This window comes from Phacochoerus africanus, chromosome 11 (assembly GCF_016906955.1).
Source record: "Phacochoerus africanus isolate WHEZ1 chromosome 11, ROS_Pafr_v1, whole genome shotgun sequence".
Classification (NCBI taxonomy): domain Eukaryota; kingdom Metazoa; phylum Chordata; class Mammalia; order Artiodactyla; family Suidae; genus Phacochoerus; species Phacochoerus africanus.
Window position 1 is genome coordinate 114,232,346 of NC_062554.1, and position 20,913 is coordinate 114,253,258.

Genomic DNA, 20,913 nt, shown 5'->3' on the forward strand with positions numbered 1-20,913 from the left:
ATGGATGGCTAGTGACTTTATTTAATTTGAGCCATGGTTTCCTGGGAACTATATTTTAACATGAGCTGTTTTCCTAATTTGCTAAGAAATGTAGGGTTATACTTGAAAAGTAAAGACATGTTCTTGCATGAATTCTTAGTATATTGGTTGATACATTGCACCCTGTTTTTGTTTTTTCTTTTTAAAAACTTAATTTTTTAGAGCCATTACAGGTTCACAGTGAAATTGAGAGGGAGGTATAGAGATTTTTCATATATCCCTTGCCCCCACACATTTTAGTCCCCTCTGTTACCAATATTCTCCAATGTACCAATATTGTACATTTGTTACAATTGATGAACTTATACTAACACATTGTTATCACCTGAAGTCCATAGTTTACATCAGAGTTCACTCTTATACATTCTGTGAGTTTGGACAGATGTGTACAGAGTATTTCTACTGCCCTAAAAATCCTCTGTGCTCTGTTTATTCACTTCTTCCTTCCCCTAACTTTTAGCAACCACTGATCATTTTACTCTCTCCATAGTTTTATCTTTTCTAGAATGTCATATAGTTGGAATCATACCGTACATAGCTTTTTCAGATGGACTTCTTTGACTTAGTTGTATGCATATAAGTTTCATCCATGTCTTTTCACGGCTTGATAGCTCGTTTCTTTTTAGTGCTGAGTAATTCCATTCCATTGTCTGGATATACCACAGTTTGTTTATCCATTCACCTACTGAGGGGACATGCACTTTGTTTTTAAACTTTTAAAACCTTTGTGAAATTTACAAGAGGAAATAGCTAATTAAAAAATATAATTTTTCCTCTGTTGCAACAGACATTTAAATGTTTTGTTATAAGGCTAACTTAGCATATTATAGATGTAACTTGTAAATTTTGGCCGCATTTATGCTTTCTTCCCAAATGAATGTTTCTTAGGTGAATTTTTAGATCTAAAAATGTAGAAAACCTAGGAAGCTTGAGAGATGAAATTTTTTTTTCTAAAGTAATTTATTCCCTTCCCCCTTTTTAAAATAGAGTACATCTGCTATTCTTATAGAAAATATGGATCTTTATATGTTGAATCCTTGCAGCACTAAAATTTGGTAAGTAATGTAAAATTTAATAAAGCACACTCTATGTATATGTATTAAGATTTTATATTAGGGTTAGATTGATTTGTTCATATAGTCACTTAATAAACATTTATGATTGATTGGTGCTGGTACTGTACTCACCTTAGGTCCTGGGATACAAATTGAAAATAAAATGCCTTTCCTTTTAAGGATATCACACAAAAAACTGACAGATCTTGTTAAACAATTACCAAATAATATAAAAAGTACTGCTGGAAAGATATTACAGGGAACAGAGATGATATAACTACAAAAGAGGATGAGTGACTAGGAGAAGGAATTCATGAGCTAAATCTTGAAGGATGAATTCCTTGAAGTCACAGGTGATAGAGGCAGAGGTATTCAGGAACTGTAAGAATAAGGGAACAATGCTAAAAGGCAACTAACTACTGTAAGTAGAGGCACTGGGCAACTATAAGTAGAAGTAATTTGATGAAGTTATTTTAGTTATGACAAGAATTGAAGTACAATTAAAGTAATCATAGAAGATGAGACAGAAGAGTCAGTTTAGCAATAACCAGGCCATTTGATGCTTGCTATCTGTACCCAGCTTAAAAGTTTATCTTAAAGATCATGGAAGGTAGTGTTTGTTTTAAGGAAGGAAATGACATGACCTAACTGGAATTTTAGGAAGGCTTGTCCTCAAAAGATGGCCTGCAGTGCAATGCAGTTGGAAACTAGGAAATCAGTTAGGAACCTGTTGTCATAGCTCAGGTATGAGATGAGGCCTTCAATAAAGGCATTGGCAGTTTAGATGCAGAAGAGAAGATGATATGAAAACTATTTATAGGAGATAAAATTGACAGCTCTTGGGTAGTAATTGGACGTGAAGGAGAGAGAAGCATCTGGGAAGTCTCTCAGGATTTTGGCTTCACTGCTTGGGTCTGTGATTCTGCCATTAAGTAAGAATATAGACAAAGGAACCAATTTATAGGGTAAATAATGTATGGTATAATAACTGCGTTATTAAATTATTTGATTTCATTGCTTTAAAAAAGACAAGGTAAATCACCACCGTCATATATAATATATAAACATTGTTTTTAATTTAAAGAGAAATTCTTTAACTTTTAAAGATAATGCTTATTCTTTTCTACTTCTGCCTTTTCCTCCTTTTGTCCATATGAATATTTAAGTTCAGTGTTAAAGTTAAAACCAAAGTATTTAAAGGTATTAAGAGATAATATGAAAAAACTTATTTTTTCCATATGCCATTTGGTCTGCAAATTGAATTTGAGGAAATGGTTATTTGACGTCATAAAGTGTTATTTGAGGGTGTTTTATTTTTGTTTGTAAAAGCCCCTATAGTCAGTAACAGCTCAGTTTTTATGCTCTAAAATTTTACATTTCAAGCAAAGACATGCTGGGATAAAGTTATAAGAACCAGTTATTTTGTTTTATTCTGGCTAGTGATCATAGCTACCCATTTATGTTTTAATGTTTCTGCAAACAACGTGTATTTGTGTACCTGTGTACTATATGTTTTACTTTTTGCTCATCCATTTATGTCTTTTCCTTGTATAAAGAACTTCAGAACACCTTTAACTGATATCACCTGATTTGAGCAGTTGACCCATATAAAGTATATTAAGACCACAGTCTCACTATAATAGTTTTACAAATCTTAGTATCTAGTAAAGTTTATACCTCATCTTCAGAAGAATATTCACTATTCTTACTCCTTATTTTTTTTTAAGTTTTAGAATCATGTTGCCAAATTCTAAAAAAAAAAAAATATGCTGGCAGTTTTTTTTTTGAGTTGTATCAACTCTCTAGGTGAATTTTAGGATAATTGACATTTTAGAATTTTGAGCATTCTTGTTAGTTTCTCCATTCATTCACTTGTTCATTCCTTCCTTCATTCTTTTCATGTTTAGTGAGCATCTGTTTGTGATGTTGCTGGTGCTAGAAATAACACTGTTTCACAAATTAGACTGAAATCTCTGCTGCTTTGGAGCTTTTATCCTAGAAAGGTGTCAGTCCTTGATCACTAATGAGATTGCGCATGTTTTCATGCAACAGTTTTTCCTCCCCTCCGAGATGCCTATCTTAATCTGTGTTTTCTGTGGGTGTCTAATAGAAGTCTAGATATGATTTAGCAGTATATTTATAGAATGGGTATGATGTAATGATTTATCTTAACTCTGGATAGGACTTTCAAATTACATATGTTGCAGATATTTCTCCAGTTTGTGAGTTGTCCTTTCTATTTCTTTTCTTTTTTTTTTGTCTTTTTGCCATTTCTTGGGCAGCTCCCACGGCATATGGAGGTTCCCAGGCTAGGGGTCAAATCAGAGCTGTAGCTGCCAGCCTATGCCAGAGCCACAGCAATGCGGGATCCGAGCCACGTCTGCAACCTACACCACAGCTCACAGCAACGCTGGGTCCTTAACCCACTGAGCAAGGGCAGGGATCGAACCCGCAACCTCGTGGTTCCTAGTCGGATTCGTTAACTGCTACACCATGACGGGAACTCCTGTCCTTTCTATTTCTTAAATGTCTTTTGGTGGATAGAAACTTTTAATTGTAATGTACTTGAACTTAACTGTCTTATAATTTTGGATTTTTAATATCAGACCTTTCTGACTTTAAAAAAAATACTGGAGTTCCCGTCGTGGCGCAGTGGTTAACGAATCCAACTAGGAACCATGAGGTTGCGGGTTCGGTCCCTACCCTTGCTCAGTGGGTTGACGATCCGGCGTTGCCGTGAGCTGTGGTGTAGGTTGCAGACGCGGCTCGGATCCCGTGTTGCTGTGGCTCTGGCGTAGGCCGGTGGCTACAGCTCCGATTTGACCCCTAGCCTGGGAACCTCCATATGCCGCAGGAGTGGCCCAAGAAATAGCTAAAAAGACAAAAAAAAATACTAATTTTTTCTAGAAATTAAAAATCATGCATTTCATATTTAGTTTTTTAATCCTAATGGAACTGCTTTTTAATATGGTATGTTTTCATCCCCCACTCCGTTTTTCTATTTACATAATTGTTTATTCAATATTTCACACTTTTCCCTCTAATTTACAGTGCTGCCTTTACCATAAATTTCTCTTATAACACATGGTTTTGTTTCTGTACTCTTTGTTCTGTTCACTTGTTTAGTTTACCATTACCTGCAGTAATACCACATTTTCTTCAGCTGTATAATTCTTAATACCTGGTAGAGCAAGTTTTCGGACTACATTTTTCAGGACTGACTTGGCTATTCTTCTTATTCTGCTTTTTCTGATAAATCTTAGACTTACCCTGTTAAGTTCCCCAAATGTCCTGTCAGATTTTGTTTGGAATTGTGTCAAATCTTTAGGTGACTTTCATATACTCAGTTTTCTTATCTATAAATAGGGCGTATCATTTTTAAAGTTGTTTTTAATGTCTTTTACTAATGATACTTTTTAAACTTTTCGTGAAAGTATTGTATATCTTGTTAAATTCATTTGTGGGTATCTGTCTTTTGTTGCTTTCAAAATATCTTTTGAAAAACTACATTTTGTTTGTAAATATCCAGTTATTTTTTTATGTATGAATCTTATATATATGATAACATCTACCTTCTTATACTCCCATTTGAATAGTTTATATGTAGAATTTTTGGGGATTTCTACACAGAAAATTATAACTTAAAAAATTTATAATCCGTTCCCGTTGTGGCTCAGCAGGTTAAGAACCCAGCCTCTAGTGTCTGTGAGGAGGCTGGTTCAATCCCTGGTCTTGCTTAGTGCCTTAAAGATCCGGTGTTGCCACAAGCTGTGGCGTAGGTCACAGATTCAGCTGTGGTGTAGGCTGGCAGCTGCGGCTCCAATTCAACCCCTAACTTGGGAATGTCCTCATGCCCGTAAAAAGACCAAAAAAAAAAAAAATTTTTTTTAGGAGTTCCTGTCGTGGCGCAGTGGTTAACGAATCCAACTAGGAACCATGAGGTTGCGGGTTCGGTCCCTGCCCTTGCTCAGTGGGTTAACGATCCGGCGTTGCCGTGAGCTGTGGTGTAGGTTGCAGACGCGGCTCGATCCCGAGTTGCTGTGGCTCTGGTGTAGGCCGGTGGCTACAGCTCTGATTCGACCCCTAGCCTGGGAACCTCCATATGCCGCAGGAGCGGCCCAAGAAATAGCAAAAAGACCAAAAAAAAAGAAAGAAAAATTTTATAAATTTATAATCCATTTCTTGTGTTTTACTTTCTTTTGTCATCACGTGCTGGCTATGTCTTTGAGAAAATTGTGAGTGGGAACAGTGATAGTAGGCAATTTCATCTTATTCCTTATTTTGAAGGCAGTGCATCTAACCTGATACTTACTAGATATTTTCTACATTTTTTTTTTCTTTGTCTTTTCAGGGCCGCAACCACAGCATATGGAGGCTCCCAGCCTAGGGGTCCAATCTGATCTGTGGCCGTCAGCCTACACCACAGCCACAGCAACACCAGATTCCTAGCCACGTCTTCGACCCCACACCATAGCTCATGGCAGTGCCGGATCCCCAGCCCACTGAGCAAGGCCAGGTATCAAACCCGCAACATCATGGTTCTTAGTCAGATCTGTTTCCGCTGCGCCACGATGGGAACTCTGTTTTTGGTTCTTTTTTTTAATTGAAGTATAGTTGACTTACAAAATTATATTAGTTTCAGGTGTACAAAATAGTGATTCAGTATTTTTAGGAGTTTCTATTGTGGCTCAGTGGTAACAAACCCGGCTAGTATCCATGAGGATGCAGGTTCAATCCCTGGCCTCGCTCACTGGGTTAAGGATCTGGCATTGCTGCTAGCTATGGTGTGGGTTGCACGCTTGTCTCGATTCCAAGTTGCAGTGACCGTGGTGTAGCCTGGCAGCTACAGCTCCAATTTGACCCCTAGCCTGAAAACTTCCATATGCTGCAGGTGCAGTCCTAAAGAAAAAAAAAAATTTTTTTATAGATTATACTCCTTTTAAAGTTATTACAAAAATAATGACTGTATTTCCCTGTGCTGCACAGTGTATCTTTGTTGCTTATTTATTTTATATGTAGTAGTTTGTTTCTTGATTTCATACCCCATCTTGCCTCTCCACTTCCCTCTCTCTGCTATTAACCATGAGTTTATTCTCTTTATCTGTGATTCTGTTTCTTTTGTGTTATATTCATTGGTTTGTTTTATTTTTTAGTTTCCATATATAAGTGATAGCATAGAGTGTTGTATCTTTTTCTAACTTATTTCACTAAGCACAGTATGCTCTAAGTCCATTTGTATTGTTGCAAATGGCAGAATTTCATTCTTTTATGGCTAATATTCCATTGTGTGTGTATGCCACATCTTATCTCTTCATCCGTTGATGGGAATTTATGTTGCTTCCAAATCTTGGCTATTGTAAATAATGCTGCTGTGAACATTGGGCTACATGTATCTTTTTGAATTAGTGTTCTTATTTTCTTTGGATGTATACTAAGTAGTGGAATTGCTGGATCATATGGTAGTTTTCATTTTAGTTTTCTGAGAAGCCTCCATATCATTTTAAATAGTGGCTGCACCAATTTACAGTTCCACCAACTGTGTGCTAAGGTCCCTTCTCTATACATCCTTGTCATCATGTGTTATATGTTGCATTTTTCATGTGCCTATTGGCCATCTGTATAAATTCTTGGAAAAATGGCAATTCAGATCTTTTACCCATTTTTAAATTGAGTTCTTTGGTTTTTTTGATATTGGTTGTATAAGTTGTTTGTGAATTTTGTATATTAACCCTTTATCAATCGTATCATTTGCAAATATTTTCTTCCATTCAGTAGTTGTCTTTGCTGTACAAAGGCTTCAACTTAAGAGACAGAGCTCAAGAAATATTGGTATGATTTAGGTCAAAGAGCATTCTGCCTGTGTTCTTTTCTAGGAGTTCTGTGATTTCAGGTTTTACATTTAGGTTTTTAATCTATTTTGAGTTTATTTTTGTATGGTGTGAGGAAATACTCTAATCTCATTCTTTTACATGTAGCTGTGGAGTTTTTCCAGCACCACTTATTGAATAGACTGCCTTTTCTCCATTGTATATTCTTCCTTGTCATGGATTAATTGATCATAAGTACATGGATTTATTTTTGAGCTTTCTATCCTGTTTCATTGGTCTGTGTGTCTGTTTTTGTGTCAGTACCATGTTGTTTTGATTACTTGTAGCTTTATAGTATATAATCTGAAGTCAAGGAGCCTGATATCTCCACTTTTGTTATTTTTTTTCTCAAGATTCAGTATGTTCTAAGGTTGGAACTCAACTGTAAAACCTTTTGGGCCTATGGGAAGATATTAATTTTAAATCAGATTAAGTGGGTGATTTAAAAAATAGGTGGTACATGCACATACCTGAAACCCTGAAAGGTATTTAGAAGAGATAAGGGAGTTACAGTGAGAAAAATCCTCCTAGTTTGTCACCTATCTTCCTATTCAGTGTTAAGTTTTTATATATATTTTTAGTTTCTTTATGCAAAAAAATACAGAGTTTTATTTTTTGTTTCTCACAGTACCATTTTATACATGCTATTTCTTACCTTGAATTAAGTTTTAACATAAAAATATCTGGTCATGTTTCTGTTTCATTCATACAAAACTTTCTCATTTTTTCTTATATCTGCATGAAATTCCATTATATGATTGTACAAGTATTTAACTTGTTTTCTCTTGATGGTATTTGGGTTGTTACAATATTTTGCTATGATAATTACTATAAATCTTGTGCATGCATTATTTTATACTTGTATGAATAGGTGAGAAACTTTAAAAACTACATTTAAAAGAAATGATTATAAGACTAGGTTTTCTTCTTGGTAAGTTCCATTTTCTAGGAATTTGTTTTTAATTCATTTTGAAAATTTTTGTATTAATGTTGTTTATGGTAGTCTCTTATTTAAAATCTTTTCTGTTTTAAAGATTTTTTTCTTTTAAAAAATTTCTAATATTTTAATTTATGCCTTTTCCTTTAAGTTGCAGTCTATTTTGGCTTTACTGATTCCATCTCGTTTTTTTTTTTTTTTTTTCTGTTTGATGGGATTTATGCTTGAATTTCTATTATTTTGTACTTTATTTAGTCTCTTGAACTTAAAAAAAAGTTTATTTTGGAGTTCCCGTCATGGCGCAGTGGTTAATGAATCTGACTAGGAACCATGAGGTTGTGAGTTTGATCCCTGCCCTTGCTCAGTGGGTTAAGGATCTGGCGTTGCCGTGAGCTGTGGTGTAGGTCGCAGATGCGGCTTGGATCCCGCATTGCTGTGGCTCTGGCATAGGCTGGCAGCTACAGCTCCGATTCGACCCCTAGCCTGGGAACCTCCATGTGCCGTGGGAGCAGCCCAAGAAATGGCAAAAAGACCAAAAAAAAAAAAAAAAAAGTTTATTTTGGCATTCCTGTAGTGTGGCTCATCAGGTTAAGAATCTGATATGTGTGCATGAGGATGAGGGTTCAAACCCTGGCCTTGCTCAGTGGTAACATTAAGGATCCGGCATTGCTGCAAGCTGTGACATCAGTTGCAGACGTGGTTTGGATCCGGTGTTGCCGTGGCTGTGGTGTAGGCTTGCAGCTGCAGTTCTGATTCAGCCCCTAGCCTGGGAACTTCTATATGCCATGGGTGCAGCCCTAAAAAGAGAGAAAATTTTTTTCTAATATACACATTCAAGGTTATAAATTTCCCTTCTTTATGTGGTATTAGAGAATGTTTTAATTTCATTCTTTTACACATAGCTTCCCAGTTTTCTCAGCACCACTTATTGAATAGACTGTCTTTTCTTCATTATGTAGTCTGGCCTCCTTTGTTGTAGATTAATTGACCATAGGTGTATGGGTTTATTTCTGGGCTGTTTTTTTGCCCATACCATACTGTTTTGATTACTGTAGCTCTGCAGTTGGGAAACATGATTCTTCCAGCTCCATTCTTTCTCAAGGTTGTTTTGGCTATTGGGGACATTTTTTGTTTCCATATAAATTTTAAAGTTATTTGTTCTACTTCTGTGAAAAATGCCATTGGTGTTTTTGATAGGGATTGAATTGAATCTGTAGGTTGCTTTGGATAGTATGGGCATATCATCTAAATTTTGGTACATGGTATTTTATCAAACTACTCTTATGTTTAGATCTGCTATTTTACTGATCTTTTTAAAATTCCTGACCTATAAATAATTAAGAAAAGTATGTTGAAATTAGATTTGTTAGCCATTATATGTAGTTGTCTTAATTTACATATGGTGTTCTCTGCTTCTAAGAAAGCAAAAGATGAGGCAATAAGATGAAAGAGCATTTTAAAATGAATTTCCATGAGGAATAATTATACATACATAGATACTAATATTTTATATATTGAATCTATTCATTAGTTTCATACAAGTTTAAAATTGTTAGATCTTCCTGGTGAATTGACTCCTTATAGCTGGTAATACATTTACCCAAAAGCTTATTTTATTTTTAATTTTTTAAATTTATTTATTCGGCTGTGACTACAGCATATGGAAGTTCCTGAGCCAGGAATTGAACCTGAGTGATAGCAGTAACCCGAGCCACAGGAATGACAACGCTGAGTCCTAAACTGCTGGGCTATCAGGGCACTCTCATGAAAGCTTATTTTAATTGATAATAATATAGCTTCTGTCTTAGAAATTGAGAGCACTGTATGCAAAAAAAAAAAAAAAAGGGAGGAGAATTAGCTTTTTATTCTTAATGCTCTTTTAGATTTATTTCTCCATTGTCAATAAGAAGCAAAGTCTGAGTCTAATTTTCTTTAGTTCCCTCTTCCCAGGATGTTGTGGTGGTATGGACAATGTTTAGGCTTTGGAGCTAGATAGATGTATGTTTTGACTTTTAGCGTTACTGCTTATTGGCTAAATGGCTATTAGTTAGGGCTTTTGATTCTGCTCCAAATAACCATGATTTAAATAAGAGAGATATTTAATTTTATCTGACATAAAAAGTAAAACTGGTAGGTTGTCCAGAGGTGCAACGGAACAATTAAAGAACCCACATACTTTCTGTCATTTTTTTTTTGTCCATCCCGAAGATGTTATCCCTGCCTGCATTGCTGAGATGATTTATTTCCCTACCATATCCTCATTCTAGTGTATAAGGTAGGAGAAAGCAAATGGAGAGGTGGCAACTTCCTTTTAAAGGCCTGACCCAGAAGTTGCACTGGACGCTTTTGCTCACATCCTATCATCTGGAACTAAGTAATGTTCCAAGTAACGGCCAAGACTGGGAAAAACATTCTTTAATGAATGGCCTTTGTTCAGCTGCATCTTGGAGTCAAGGGCCAGGTTTTGTTACTAAAAAGGAAGAAGGGGACAATGTGAAGCAACCAACTTGTGATTATTGAATGATTTTACAAAATGGAGGTAATGTCCCTTGCTTTTGTAAGAATTAAAGCAAAGGATGGATATAAATTACCTAACATGGTATCTGACTGAGAGTAAGTATTTAGCAAATGTTAGTTTACTTTTTTTCGTGAGCTTTTCACTGAATCATGGCTGTTGCTCACTTCTCTTGCTCTCTAAGATGAACAAAGTATGTTAATGTTACTGCTTTTGATTTATTAAGCACTTAATTGTTAGTATATATAATCTCATTTGATATAAAATTAGTTTATGAAAGTACTGATTACAGTGTTAGATGTTATGAATATATCTTTTCCCCCAATTCCATGCTATATGAAGTTTTATTTTACACAAATGGAACTATACTTTTAATTTTTTTCCTAAACAGCAGTATTTTGTGGCATCTTTCCATGTTCACCAATATGTATCTCAAGTATCATTTTTTCAAAAGTTTCACACACAGATGATTTCATATCATTGCATAATAACCCTTTTTTTCTTCTTTATCCCTACTGCCCCTCCACTGGTAACAACTAATTTGTTCTCTGTTTCTGTGAGTCTGCTTCTTTTTTGTTTTATTCATTAGTTTGTTGTATTTTTTTAATGGATAATTGCGGTGTTTTTTTCATTTTTTAGTTTTATTGAAGTATAGTTGATTTACAGTGTTGTAACAGTTTTTGCTATATAACAGAGTGATTCAGTTATACATGAATACACATCTGTTCTCTTTCAGATTCTCTTCCCACATAAATAATCACAAAATTATTGGATAGAGATCCTTGTGCTATATAGCGGGTCCCCATTGTCCAGTCATTCCATATACCTCAGTGTGCAATGCCAGTCCCAAACCTTTATTGAGGCATAATTGACATAAAAACTACATGTAAAATAAATTGTAAAATATTAAAGTGTACAATATGATAAATTTTTATATGTATACATCTATGAAACCATCACCGCAGTAAAGATAATAAACATATCCATCCCCCCAAAGTTTCCTCATGTTCTTTTATAATTTTTCCCTCCCAGCCCTTATCTCTATAGCAATTACAGAACTGTTTTTTTTTTCTTTTTTTTTTTTTGTCTTTTTGCCATTTCTTGGGCTGCTTCCACGGCATATGGAGGTTCTCAGGCTAGGGGTCTAATCGGAACTGTAGCTGTCAGCCTACAGCAACGGGGGATCCGAGCCGCGTCTGCAACCTACACCACAGCTCACGGCAACGCCGGATGGTTAACCCACTGAGCAAGGGCAGGGACCGAACCCGCAACCTCATGGTTCCTAGTTGGATTCGTTAACCACTGCGCCACGACGGGAACTCCCTGTTTTCTGTCACTATATATTAGTTTATATTTTCTAGATTCTTATGTAAGTGTAATGTCTAGTTCCTAGTAACATTTTTAATAGCTATTTGGTATTGGATTGTCTGAGGAGCCATCATTTGTTAATCAATCTTCTGTACTAAACATCTTTTTTCTTTTTCATCACTCAAATGAATTTATCACATCTGCAGTTGTATAATGATCATAACAATCTGATTTCACAGGATTTCTATCCCACAGCCCAAGCACATCCCCCCACCCCCCTGTACTAAACATCTTGGTTGACTTTTTTTCCCCTGTTCTTATAAACTGTGCTTTGATATATTAGGATGTATATATAAAGGTGATTGTTTGGAGCCATGCGTCCTTCAGTTACATTTCTAAAAGTATATTGCTTAATCAAAGGCTGTGGTTCCTTTTGAGACAGTATGGCCAAACTGCCCTCTGGACTAGTCAGGTTATACTCTTATTAGCTGTTCTTAGTCAAGTCATTCCTTCGCCATGAATGAGCTTTGTCATTAAAGAATCTTTTAGAAAAATATTATAGGACAAAATCAGTATCTTTTTTTCCTCACCAATGAGATGCTTGGGAAAGTTAATACTTTCATCTATATAACTAAGGCTGTGAACTTCCTTCCTTAAATTTTCTAGTGAGTAACTTAATGGAAGTCTAGTTTATGTAAGCTGTTAATAGTATGTTTAATATGAACTGCCATTTTGGTTGGTTTATTTAAATAATTTTCTTGTGTTCTTTTTAAAGGTTTGTTATTGAACTTTGTGAGCCAATTCAAGTAAAACAGCTTGATATTGCCAATTATGAGTTATTCTCGTCTACTCCTAAGGATTTTCTGGTTTCTATCAGTGACAGGTAAATTACAAAGCTTGTTTCTACAGAGTTTATGTTGAATCTTCAGAGTAAAAATTTTAAAATGGGTCACATTTTAAAACTATTTTGTATTTTAATCAATTTGTAAGAACAATAATAATATTGCTGTAGGGCAGGCACTTGCTAATCAGTTTACTTCCATTAACTTATGTAGTAGTTACGAAGTTCCTGTTGTGGTGCAGCAGAAACGAATCTGACTAGGAACCATGAGGTTGTGGGTTTGATCCCTGGCCTCAGTCAGTGGGTTAAGGATCTGGCGTTGCTGGGAGCTGTGGTATAGGCCGGCAGCTGTAGCTCCAATTCGACCCCTAGCCTGGAAACCTCCACGTGCTGCGAGTGAAGCCCTAAAAAGCAAAAAAAACAAAAAAACAAAAAAAAAACCCAAAAAAACAAACACACTTTATGTATAGCAATTCTCTGATGTTTTTCCCTTATGAGATGAGGAAACAGTAGGAGAGATTGAGTAGCTTGTCTAGGTCACATGACTTGTGAGTTGGACACCAAGATGCAAATATAGATCAGTATGACTCTAAAGTGCTTACTTGTAACTATTATGCTCTATTGCTTCCAAACATTTCCTTTTAAAATTAAAAACATACATTAATACTTCATTTTATATCATGAAGTATATCTTTGTTATAGTATATTTTAAAACCTTTGGTGTGTGTGTTTTTATGAAAGAAATAAACATATAAGGAATTTGGTAGAGAACCCCAGTCCTATCCACCAAAGATAACTGTATTAGCATTTTTATATGGTCCTTACAGTCTTTCCTACAGATTTATATATTTATAATTCTACCAGAAAATCATTTTTCAATGCTTACATCTTGACAATATCCTTTTGTGTTTAAAACACTTTTTTTTTGTTTTTTTTTTCAGGGCCGCAACCAAGGCATATGGAGGGTCCCAGGCTAGGGGTCGAATCAGAGCTGTAGCTGCCCGACTATGCCACAGCCATAGCAGTGCGGGATCTGAGCCACATTTATGACCTACACCACAGCTCCCAGCAACGCCAGATCCTTAACCCACTGAGCGAGTCCAGGGATCGAACCCGCAGCCTCATGATTCCTAGTCGGATTTGTTAACCATTGCATCACGACGGGAACTCCAAAATACATAATTTTTAATGAGTACTTTTCCTGCCTATGGAGGTATTTATTCATTCCATAAGTGTTTGGCATGCCCATGATCTACCATGAAGGATGCTGTTATTTATTTAATCATTCTTCTCTTGATATTAAGGGTTTGCTGTGGTGTTCCTTGTCTCCTCCACGCTAGCATTGCATATATACAGTTTTTGAAATGAATCCTCAAGATCTAAGAATTCATTTTTCTTTTGCTAACCTTGCTAAGGTCATTTCCTTTTCTGTAAGCTGTAATTGTCATATATGTCAAATGGACATGTTCAGCTCTACAAGTTACAGTATATTTTTTAAGTTTAATGTAGTAAGGGACCACTCATTGCTTTGAGGGATTCATTAAATATGGTAGTAAGCAAAAATAATAGTTTGGGGGCTCTTGTATATTAGATTTCTTTTAAAGGAGGAACAGCAGGTATGATCTGTGAAATTCAAATATGGTAGATAATAAAGGATTCTTTTCTCTTTCCCTTTCTACCAGTACTTATACTTTATATAAAAGTATAAGTCATCACACACTTACTGGTGTGTAAAGAGTAGTACTTCATTCTTCCAAAACAATCTCTTGGCTGCTTTCTGTTTTAAAACCTCCAGATTACTTGGGAGCTCTTTCCAAAATCCCAAGAAGCTGTCCTGGTCCTACTTTTGTCTTTCCCTTGTCTTGCATTCTATTCTAATGGTGTGGTTTTTTAAGACAGTTTTTTTCTCATAACAAGGAACCTGTCAGAGTTTAGTTGGAAAAGAAAATGTGTTTCCTTAACTCAATACTTAACTCATATTTAAACTTTGTTATGTGCGTGTGTTTATCTAGAGAAGAAAAAAATGCTCAGGATATCTTTTGAAAATGTGCTGAAACCTCTCAATGTGTGATTTATGATTTTGAAAAAAAGAATATATTTTCTATTTTCTAGGTACCCCACAAGTAAGTGGATCAAGCTGGGTACTTTCCATGGTAGAGATGAGAGGAATGTCCAGAGTTTCCCTTTAGATGAACAGATGTATGCAAAATATGTGAAGGTAATCTTTATATATATGGAACTAGGTGCTATAATGAAAACATACCAGCTCTTCATACTCTGTAGCTTATTATCTCACCTGCTTAGAAATAAGAGAAATTAAGAGGAAATTTCCTGCAATATTCCTTTAAATAAAACAGTTCTTACTTGAACATACTATTTTATGGGACAAATATTAATACATTCCATTTTGTATAACTAGAAACCTAGGCCTGTTTTTTGCTGTCTTTGGCTCTGATGAAATTCCAAGTTAAAACTCTTAAGGTTTTTTGAGTTGATATAAAATGTCATCTTCATAGTATATTTCTTTCTATTTTAAAATTCAAATCAGTTAGTGCCCAAAGTCTTATAGCAGGTTCATTTCTTATTAGAAACTGATTGTTAAGATTATTTCCATTTTAATATCCAATTGTTTGTCATAGCTTTTTGCCTTTTGTGTATTTAAGTGCAATAGTATGTCAGAATAACAATTTTGCATAAAGTTTTAACCATTTAAATTCAGTATTCCTGCTGCTTCCTCTACTAATGTAGAGGTAGAATTATCTACCAAAGTAAAATTAATCAATCTTGAATTTGATTTAGACAAAATATGGGAATTTCCTATTCCTCTCATTTCCTCTTTTTTTTCTTTAAAATAATGTAGCCATACTTTTAAAGTACAGCTGTGTTAATAATACAGCCTTTTGGAATGACAGCAGCTCTAATTTTCTTTCTAATCTTTTCTTTTAGATGTGAAAACTTACAGCTACCTAATTGTCTTTTGGGATTTTACTTTCTGTCCCTTTTTTAAAGCATGTATTAAATTGGCTTCTGTAAATGGATAAACTTGTAGTATTCAGTATAAAACTTGTAGTCTCAGTATAAAAATGCTAAATTCTGTTTTTAAAGTACAGTTGATATTCTCAGTGTTTCAACAAGTGTTCAGAAAAATAAAAGAATATATTCAGTTTCTTTTTTTCTTTTTCTTTTTGTCTTTTTAGGGCCCTACCCACGTCGTGTGGAAGTTCCCATGCTAGGGGTCAAATTGCAGCTGTAGCCGATGGCCTATGTCACAGTCATAGCAATGCCAGATCCTAGCCGAGTCAGTGACCTACACCACAGCTCATGGCAACGCCGGATCCTTAACCCACTGAGAAAGGCCAGGGATCGAACCCGAGTCCTCACAGATACTAGTCAGGTTCATTAACCACTGAGCCATGATGGCAACTCCCATTTTCAATTTTTTTTAGAGTGAATACCGAAACAATTAGTAAATGACCTTTTTTATAGCACAGTTTCTACCCTGTGGTGAGTAAAAAAATGTTAAAAGTAATTTAGCAGGTACCTAATTTTACAATTAAGACAATATGTTATGAAATAGTTCAGAGAATCATTCTTTGTATCATCTACTTTGTTAACAATGGAAGTGCATTTTATTGGTGATATAAAAAATCCCTTATAAAACTCCCTTTTTGGTCTTTTTTTTTTTTTTTTTTTGATGGAAGACTATAAGCATTTTGATGATTGGTTTTCTTAAAAGCTTTTTTTTTTTTTGGTAGAATTTAGACTAAAAATCAAAAACATTGACTTTATTTTTTCTTTTTTAGGGCTAGGGATGCGGCACATGGAAGTTCCCAGGCTAAGGGTCAGATCAGAGCTATAGCCACTGGCTAATGCTACAGCAACACCAGGTCTGAGCCGTGTCTGTGACCTATACCACAGCTCATGGCAATGCCAGGTCATTAATGCAGTGAGTGAGGCCAGGGACCAAATCCACGTCCTCGTAGATACTAGTTGGGTTCATTAACTGCTGAGCCACGATAGGAAGCCCTTAAAAACATTTACTTCTGATTCTCATTTTATAGTGATAAATATTATGTGAGTTTACCTGGATTTTCTTTAACCTGAAAGAACTAAACCCCAATTACAAAGTCCTTTTTATATGTTAGAAGTGGATTGATAATGTCTTCTAGGAGTTCCTGTCGTGGGTCAGCGATAATGAACCCAACTAGTATCCATGAAGACGTGGGTTCGGTCCTTTGCCTCGCTCAGTGGGTTAAGGATTTTGTGTTGCCATGAACTATGGTGTAGGTCACGGATGTGGCTGGGATCCTGCATTGGCTATGGCTGGTGTAGGCTAGTAGCTACAGTGCCAATTAGACCCCTAGCTTGGGAACTTCCATATGCTGAGGGTGTGGCCCTAAAAAGATTGGAAAAAAAAGATAAATATCTTCTAGTTCTCTAAGTTATACTTAAAATAACAGAGCACATCAGGAATTCATGCTTTCCCTAAAAGAGTTTGTATACAATATAGTGCAATAATAATTATTTCACATTATGCTACTTATTTTTTTATCAATATGTACATTGATAGATATGCATAGCCACATGTATCAATATATAAGTTTGGATGTAGTTATATATGATATATATCTACAGTGTTCAAAGTAATATGACAGGTTATTTCTAGGTATTCTTTATTAATTTTAAAATGCTTTCATATCTAATGGATAAATAAAATAGAAGCAGTGAATTTTAGGTTGAAGTTAATTTATTTCATTACAGTTAGACTGTACTTTCTAGTTGTGTTGGTAAAAATTTAAATAATTGCTTTGGTTTCTGCGAAGAAGTAAGAATACTATACTACAATGTTGACAAAACATTGTAAATCAACTGTAATACAAAAATTTTTTAGAAAAGAGTACTACAATGTTATCCATCACAGTACATTGCTTTCTATACTTTAATCATACAGTATAATTTACAAACATTAAATGTTGCTTATGGCATGTTATCAGACTTTGGAACTGATTTCTTTTTCTTTTCCTTTCTCTTGCTTCAGATGTTCATCAAGTACATAAAGGTTAGCAACCCTCTCTTTTGCAATATTGAATAACAGGGCATGGCATATTACTGCATGGCAAAAAGCAAAGCTTTATACATACTGATTTTTGGGGAAGTGAGGACTTTATTTTTAGAAATGTTACCATGAAAAAACTGAGTATATGGTTAGATACTCTCACATGCACTGTGCAGACTTCTCATTTCATGTGCTTTTTTATTCTTCAGGTAGAGTTGGTATCACATTTTGGATCAGAGCACTTTTGTCCATTAAGCCTTATAAGGTAATACAGAAGAGAAAAATTTACTGAATTATTTAAAAAGAAAAAAGGGATACATAAAAATTTTAACATATTAGGAGTTCCCTAGAGTCCTAGCAGTTAAAGGATTTGGCCTTGTCACCACTGTGGCTTATCATTGTTGTGGCTTGTGTTGGATCCCTGGTCTGGAAACTTCTGCATGCTGGGGTGCGGCCAAAGGAAAAAAACAAAACAAAACAGTATATTTAAAATAAAGAAATAATTTTCTACTGTTTGAAGTTAATACCATAGAAATATAAGCGCAAAACCTTTTTGCTCTTGAATATGTTTTAGAAAAGTAAAAATTTTCTCTATTAAGAAAAAAGAACCTTCATCTTGTATGTTCTGTTTAGTTTGCTTGCTGTGATGATAATATATGGAAACATTTTAGACTGATACAAGACTTGGTCATTATATTTTTAAATGCCTTAAGTAGAATAACATTTTGATGGAAACAGTGAATTGAGAAAGTCATTATTTGGGGTCTTAGAAGTTAATGACTTTCAAAAAACCAAAATTATTATATTTTGTCATTTATTACGAATAGACAAGTCTTAACAACTGGTTTTGAAAGTCTTTAATGAAATTGTTGTTAATAGGGTATTTGGCACTAGCATGGTGGAAGAATATGAAGAGATTGCTGATTCCCAGTATCAGTCAGAACGTCAAGAACTATTTGATGAGGACTATGGTAGGTGACTTTAAAACATTGACCGTTATGTATATTCTTTTGCTTTTTAAAATCTAATGGTAATGGGTAACTAGAGGTCACTTAAAAAAAAATCTATTTCACAGTTGTCTTTAGACCTAGTTTTTCTCCTTGTTTTTTAACCCTAATAACTAAGTTTTTCTTAAACGTATTTTCTAAAATGATTTGCTGCTTTGTAAGTAGGGCTGTTTTCCAAGTCTGTCAACCAGTTATTTGTGACTGGAACTCCCATCCATAACATCAGTGCTATAAATTTTGATTATTTCCCTAAGCCAGGCCCAAAACCTATTACACTTAAAAGGTAACTGAAATAGTAGAAATAAGCATTAATTTCTTTGATTTACCTTCAGCCTAAGAGCAGGCATATTGAGGTCTGAGCCTCTGAGAAATTCCTATGAACTTGAAGAGGTAGGAGAAGGCTTTATGATACCCTCCATTTGTACATCAAGTTCTTGTTTTAAGATGTCTTATACCATAGTCTGAAAAATCTAAAATTTCCCCTTCTTCACTTTTCTTATAAGTGAAGACATTAGCTAGCGGTTGATAAAGTACATTGAAAGCTTGAATAAAAATGTTACAAATGTGATTAAAACTTTGGTAAGCAGTAGAAATATTTTCTGTGGTTTATTTATCTGTTTGGTGAATAGCTTGTGAATTTCATTTTCTCACTTGTTTTTCTTTTTTTTTTTAGGGCTGCATCTGTGGCATATGGAAATTCCCAGGCTAGGGGTCAAATCAGATCTGGAACTGCCAGCCACAGCAACACAAGAGCCAAGCTGCATCTGAAACCTACACTGCTCAGTAACGCAGGATCCTTAACCCACCAAGCGAGGCCAGGACCCATGATGCATCCTCATGGACCCACTGAGCCACAACGGGAACTCCTTGTTTTCCTTTTATGATCATGTTTTAGATGTATACTGAAAGTATAAAATTGTTTTAAATGCCAGCTGACTTTGACAGGACATAATTTGAGTTTTTAAACTTATTACCTTCATTTTCCTCTTTAAACAGATTACCCACTGGATTATAATACTGGGGAGGATAAATCCTCAAAAAACCTTCTTGGTTCTGCTACAAGTGAGTATTTTGGGTTTTGCTAGTCATTTTTCAAATATTTCTCAGCTTTTTTTTTTCCTGGCACATGTGGACATTTTGTTGTAATACATACAGTTTAGGAGGCTCTTATACCCAGTATTAAACTTTGAGTTGAAATCAAAGGTGCTGGCTATTGGAAAGTATTTCTCTGGGAATAAAATAGAAAGAGTAGATGAAAAGAAGGAAGAGAGGGAAAAATACAGGCACATTTTGGTTCTTCTACTATAATGAAACACATATTTTTAGGCAAATTCTTTAGAGTGAAGAATAGACTATGAATTTACTTTGGGAAAGAATTTTTAAAGAGGTCCTAGACCTTACTCTTATGAGTAAGAGTATCTAGGTAGTAATACTGGGTGGGAAAGGAGTTAGTTTAGAATTGGTGCACATCAGTGAAATCCTACCAAATGAGGAGTTGTTAGTGTATGGGAACATAAAGACTGTTTTAATTCATAATAATGATTCCTAAGCAGTAACAATAATAGTAAAAATAATATACTCTTTGTAAAGTAAAAAATTCAGTGACTAAGATACTAATTGTTTCATTTGTTATGCAAACTTACTATCTGAACTTAGTGGCAGGCTAGCTAAGTAGACTTGTGGAAAGACCATTACCAACTGGCACTTTATTTTTACTCTTAGAATGCAGGTAGGTATATTTTAATGTTTGTTATTTTGGGTTATTCCTGAAGAATATAGAATTTACCAGGAAGAGTTTTCTTTTTATTTGGAGATTAATAACTGAATTTAATGAAAGTAAATTTTAGTAAAATAGAAGACTATTTGTTTATGCATTTCTCTTATTGAGCTTAGTGAGTTGAATTGCTTGAATCATGGTCTCACAGTGTACATTGTCCTTATAGCTTTTTAAGATACTCAACCAGTAGTACATATACTTAGGTAGATATTTGGGTGACTACAGTATATGGAGTTGAGTCACATCTCTTTGTTTTCATTTTTTCTTTTTTCCCTTCCCATCGTCTTCACTATAGAAAACTATAGATTTCAGTGGACTTTTTAAGGAATAGGAAGAAGAGTGTTAAAAATACCTGCATAAAGGGAATGCTTTTAAGTAATTAACTTTGTTACAGATTAGCTCAATATATTTTGTTTTTTACTCTATTGCTCATCAACTGACTTTTTAGGTATTACTGACAATTTTTAAGTAAGATGCTTTAGCTGTAGCTAGCTGGTGATGATATTAAAAA

The 20,913-nt window shown here is 34.9% G+C and overlaps 1 protein-coding gene across 4 annotated transcripts in view; it reads left to right on the forward strand.

The window, feature by feature from the left end:
- Positions 1–20,913, forward strand: part of SUCO (SUN domain containing ossification factor) — a 92,241-nt gene that overhangs the window by 34,070 nt on the left and 37,258 nt on the right. For 2 of the 4 annotated variants that reach the window (XM_047751863.1, XM_047751865.1), the window contains exons 9-15: positions 1,027–1,094; positions 12,497–12,604; positions 14,675–14,780; positions 17,601–17,621; positions 17,828–17,883; positions 18,498–18,589; positions 19,622–19,687. In XM_047751863.1, coding sequence (XP_047607819.1) covers positions 1,027–1,094; positions 12,497–12,604; positions 14,675–14,780; positions 17,601–17,621; positions 17,828–17,883; positions 18,498–18,589; positions 19,622–19,687 — 517 coding nt within the window. Of the gene's footprint in view, positions 1–1,026; positions 1,095–12,496; positions 12,605–14,674; positions 14,781–17,600; positions 17,622–17,827; positions 17,884–18,497; positions 18,590–19,621; positions 19,688–20,913 lie in introns of those variants that run through there. The other 2 variants (XM_047751864.1, XM_047751866.1) reach the window with 2 other exon arrangements.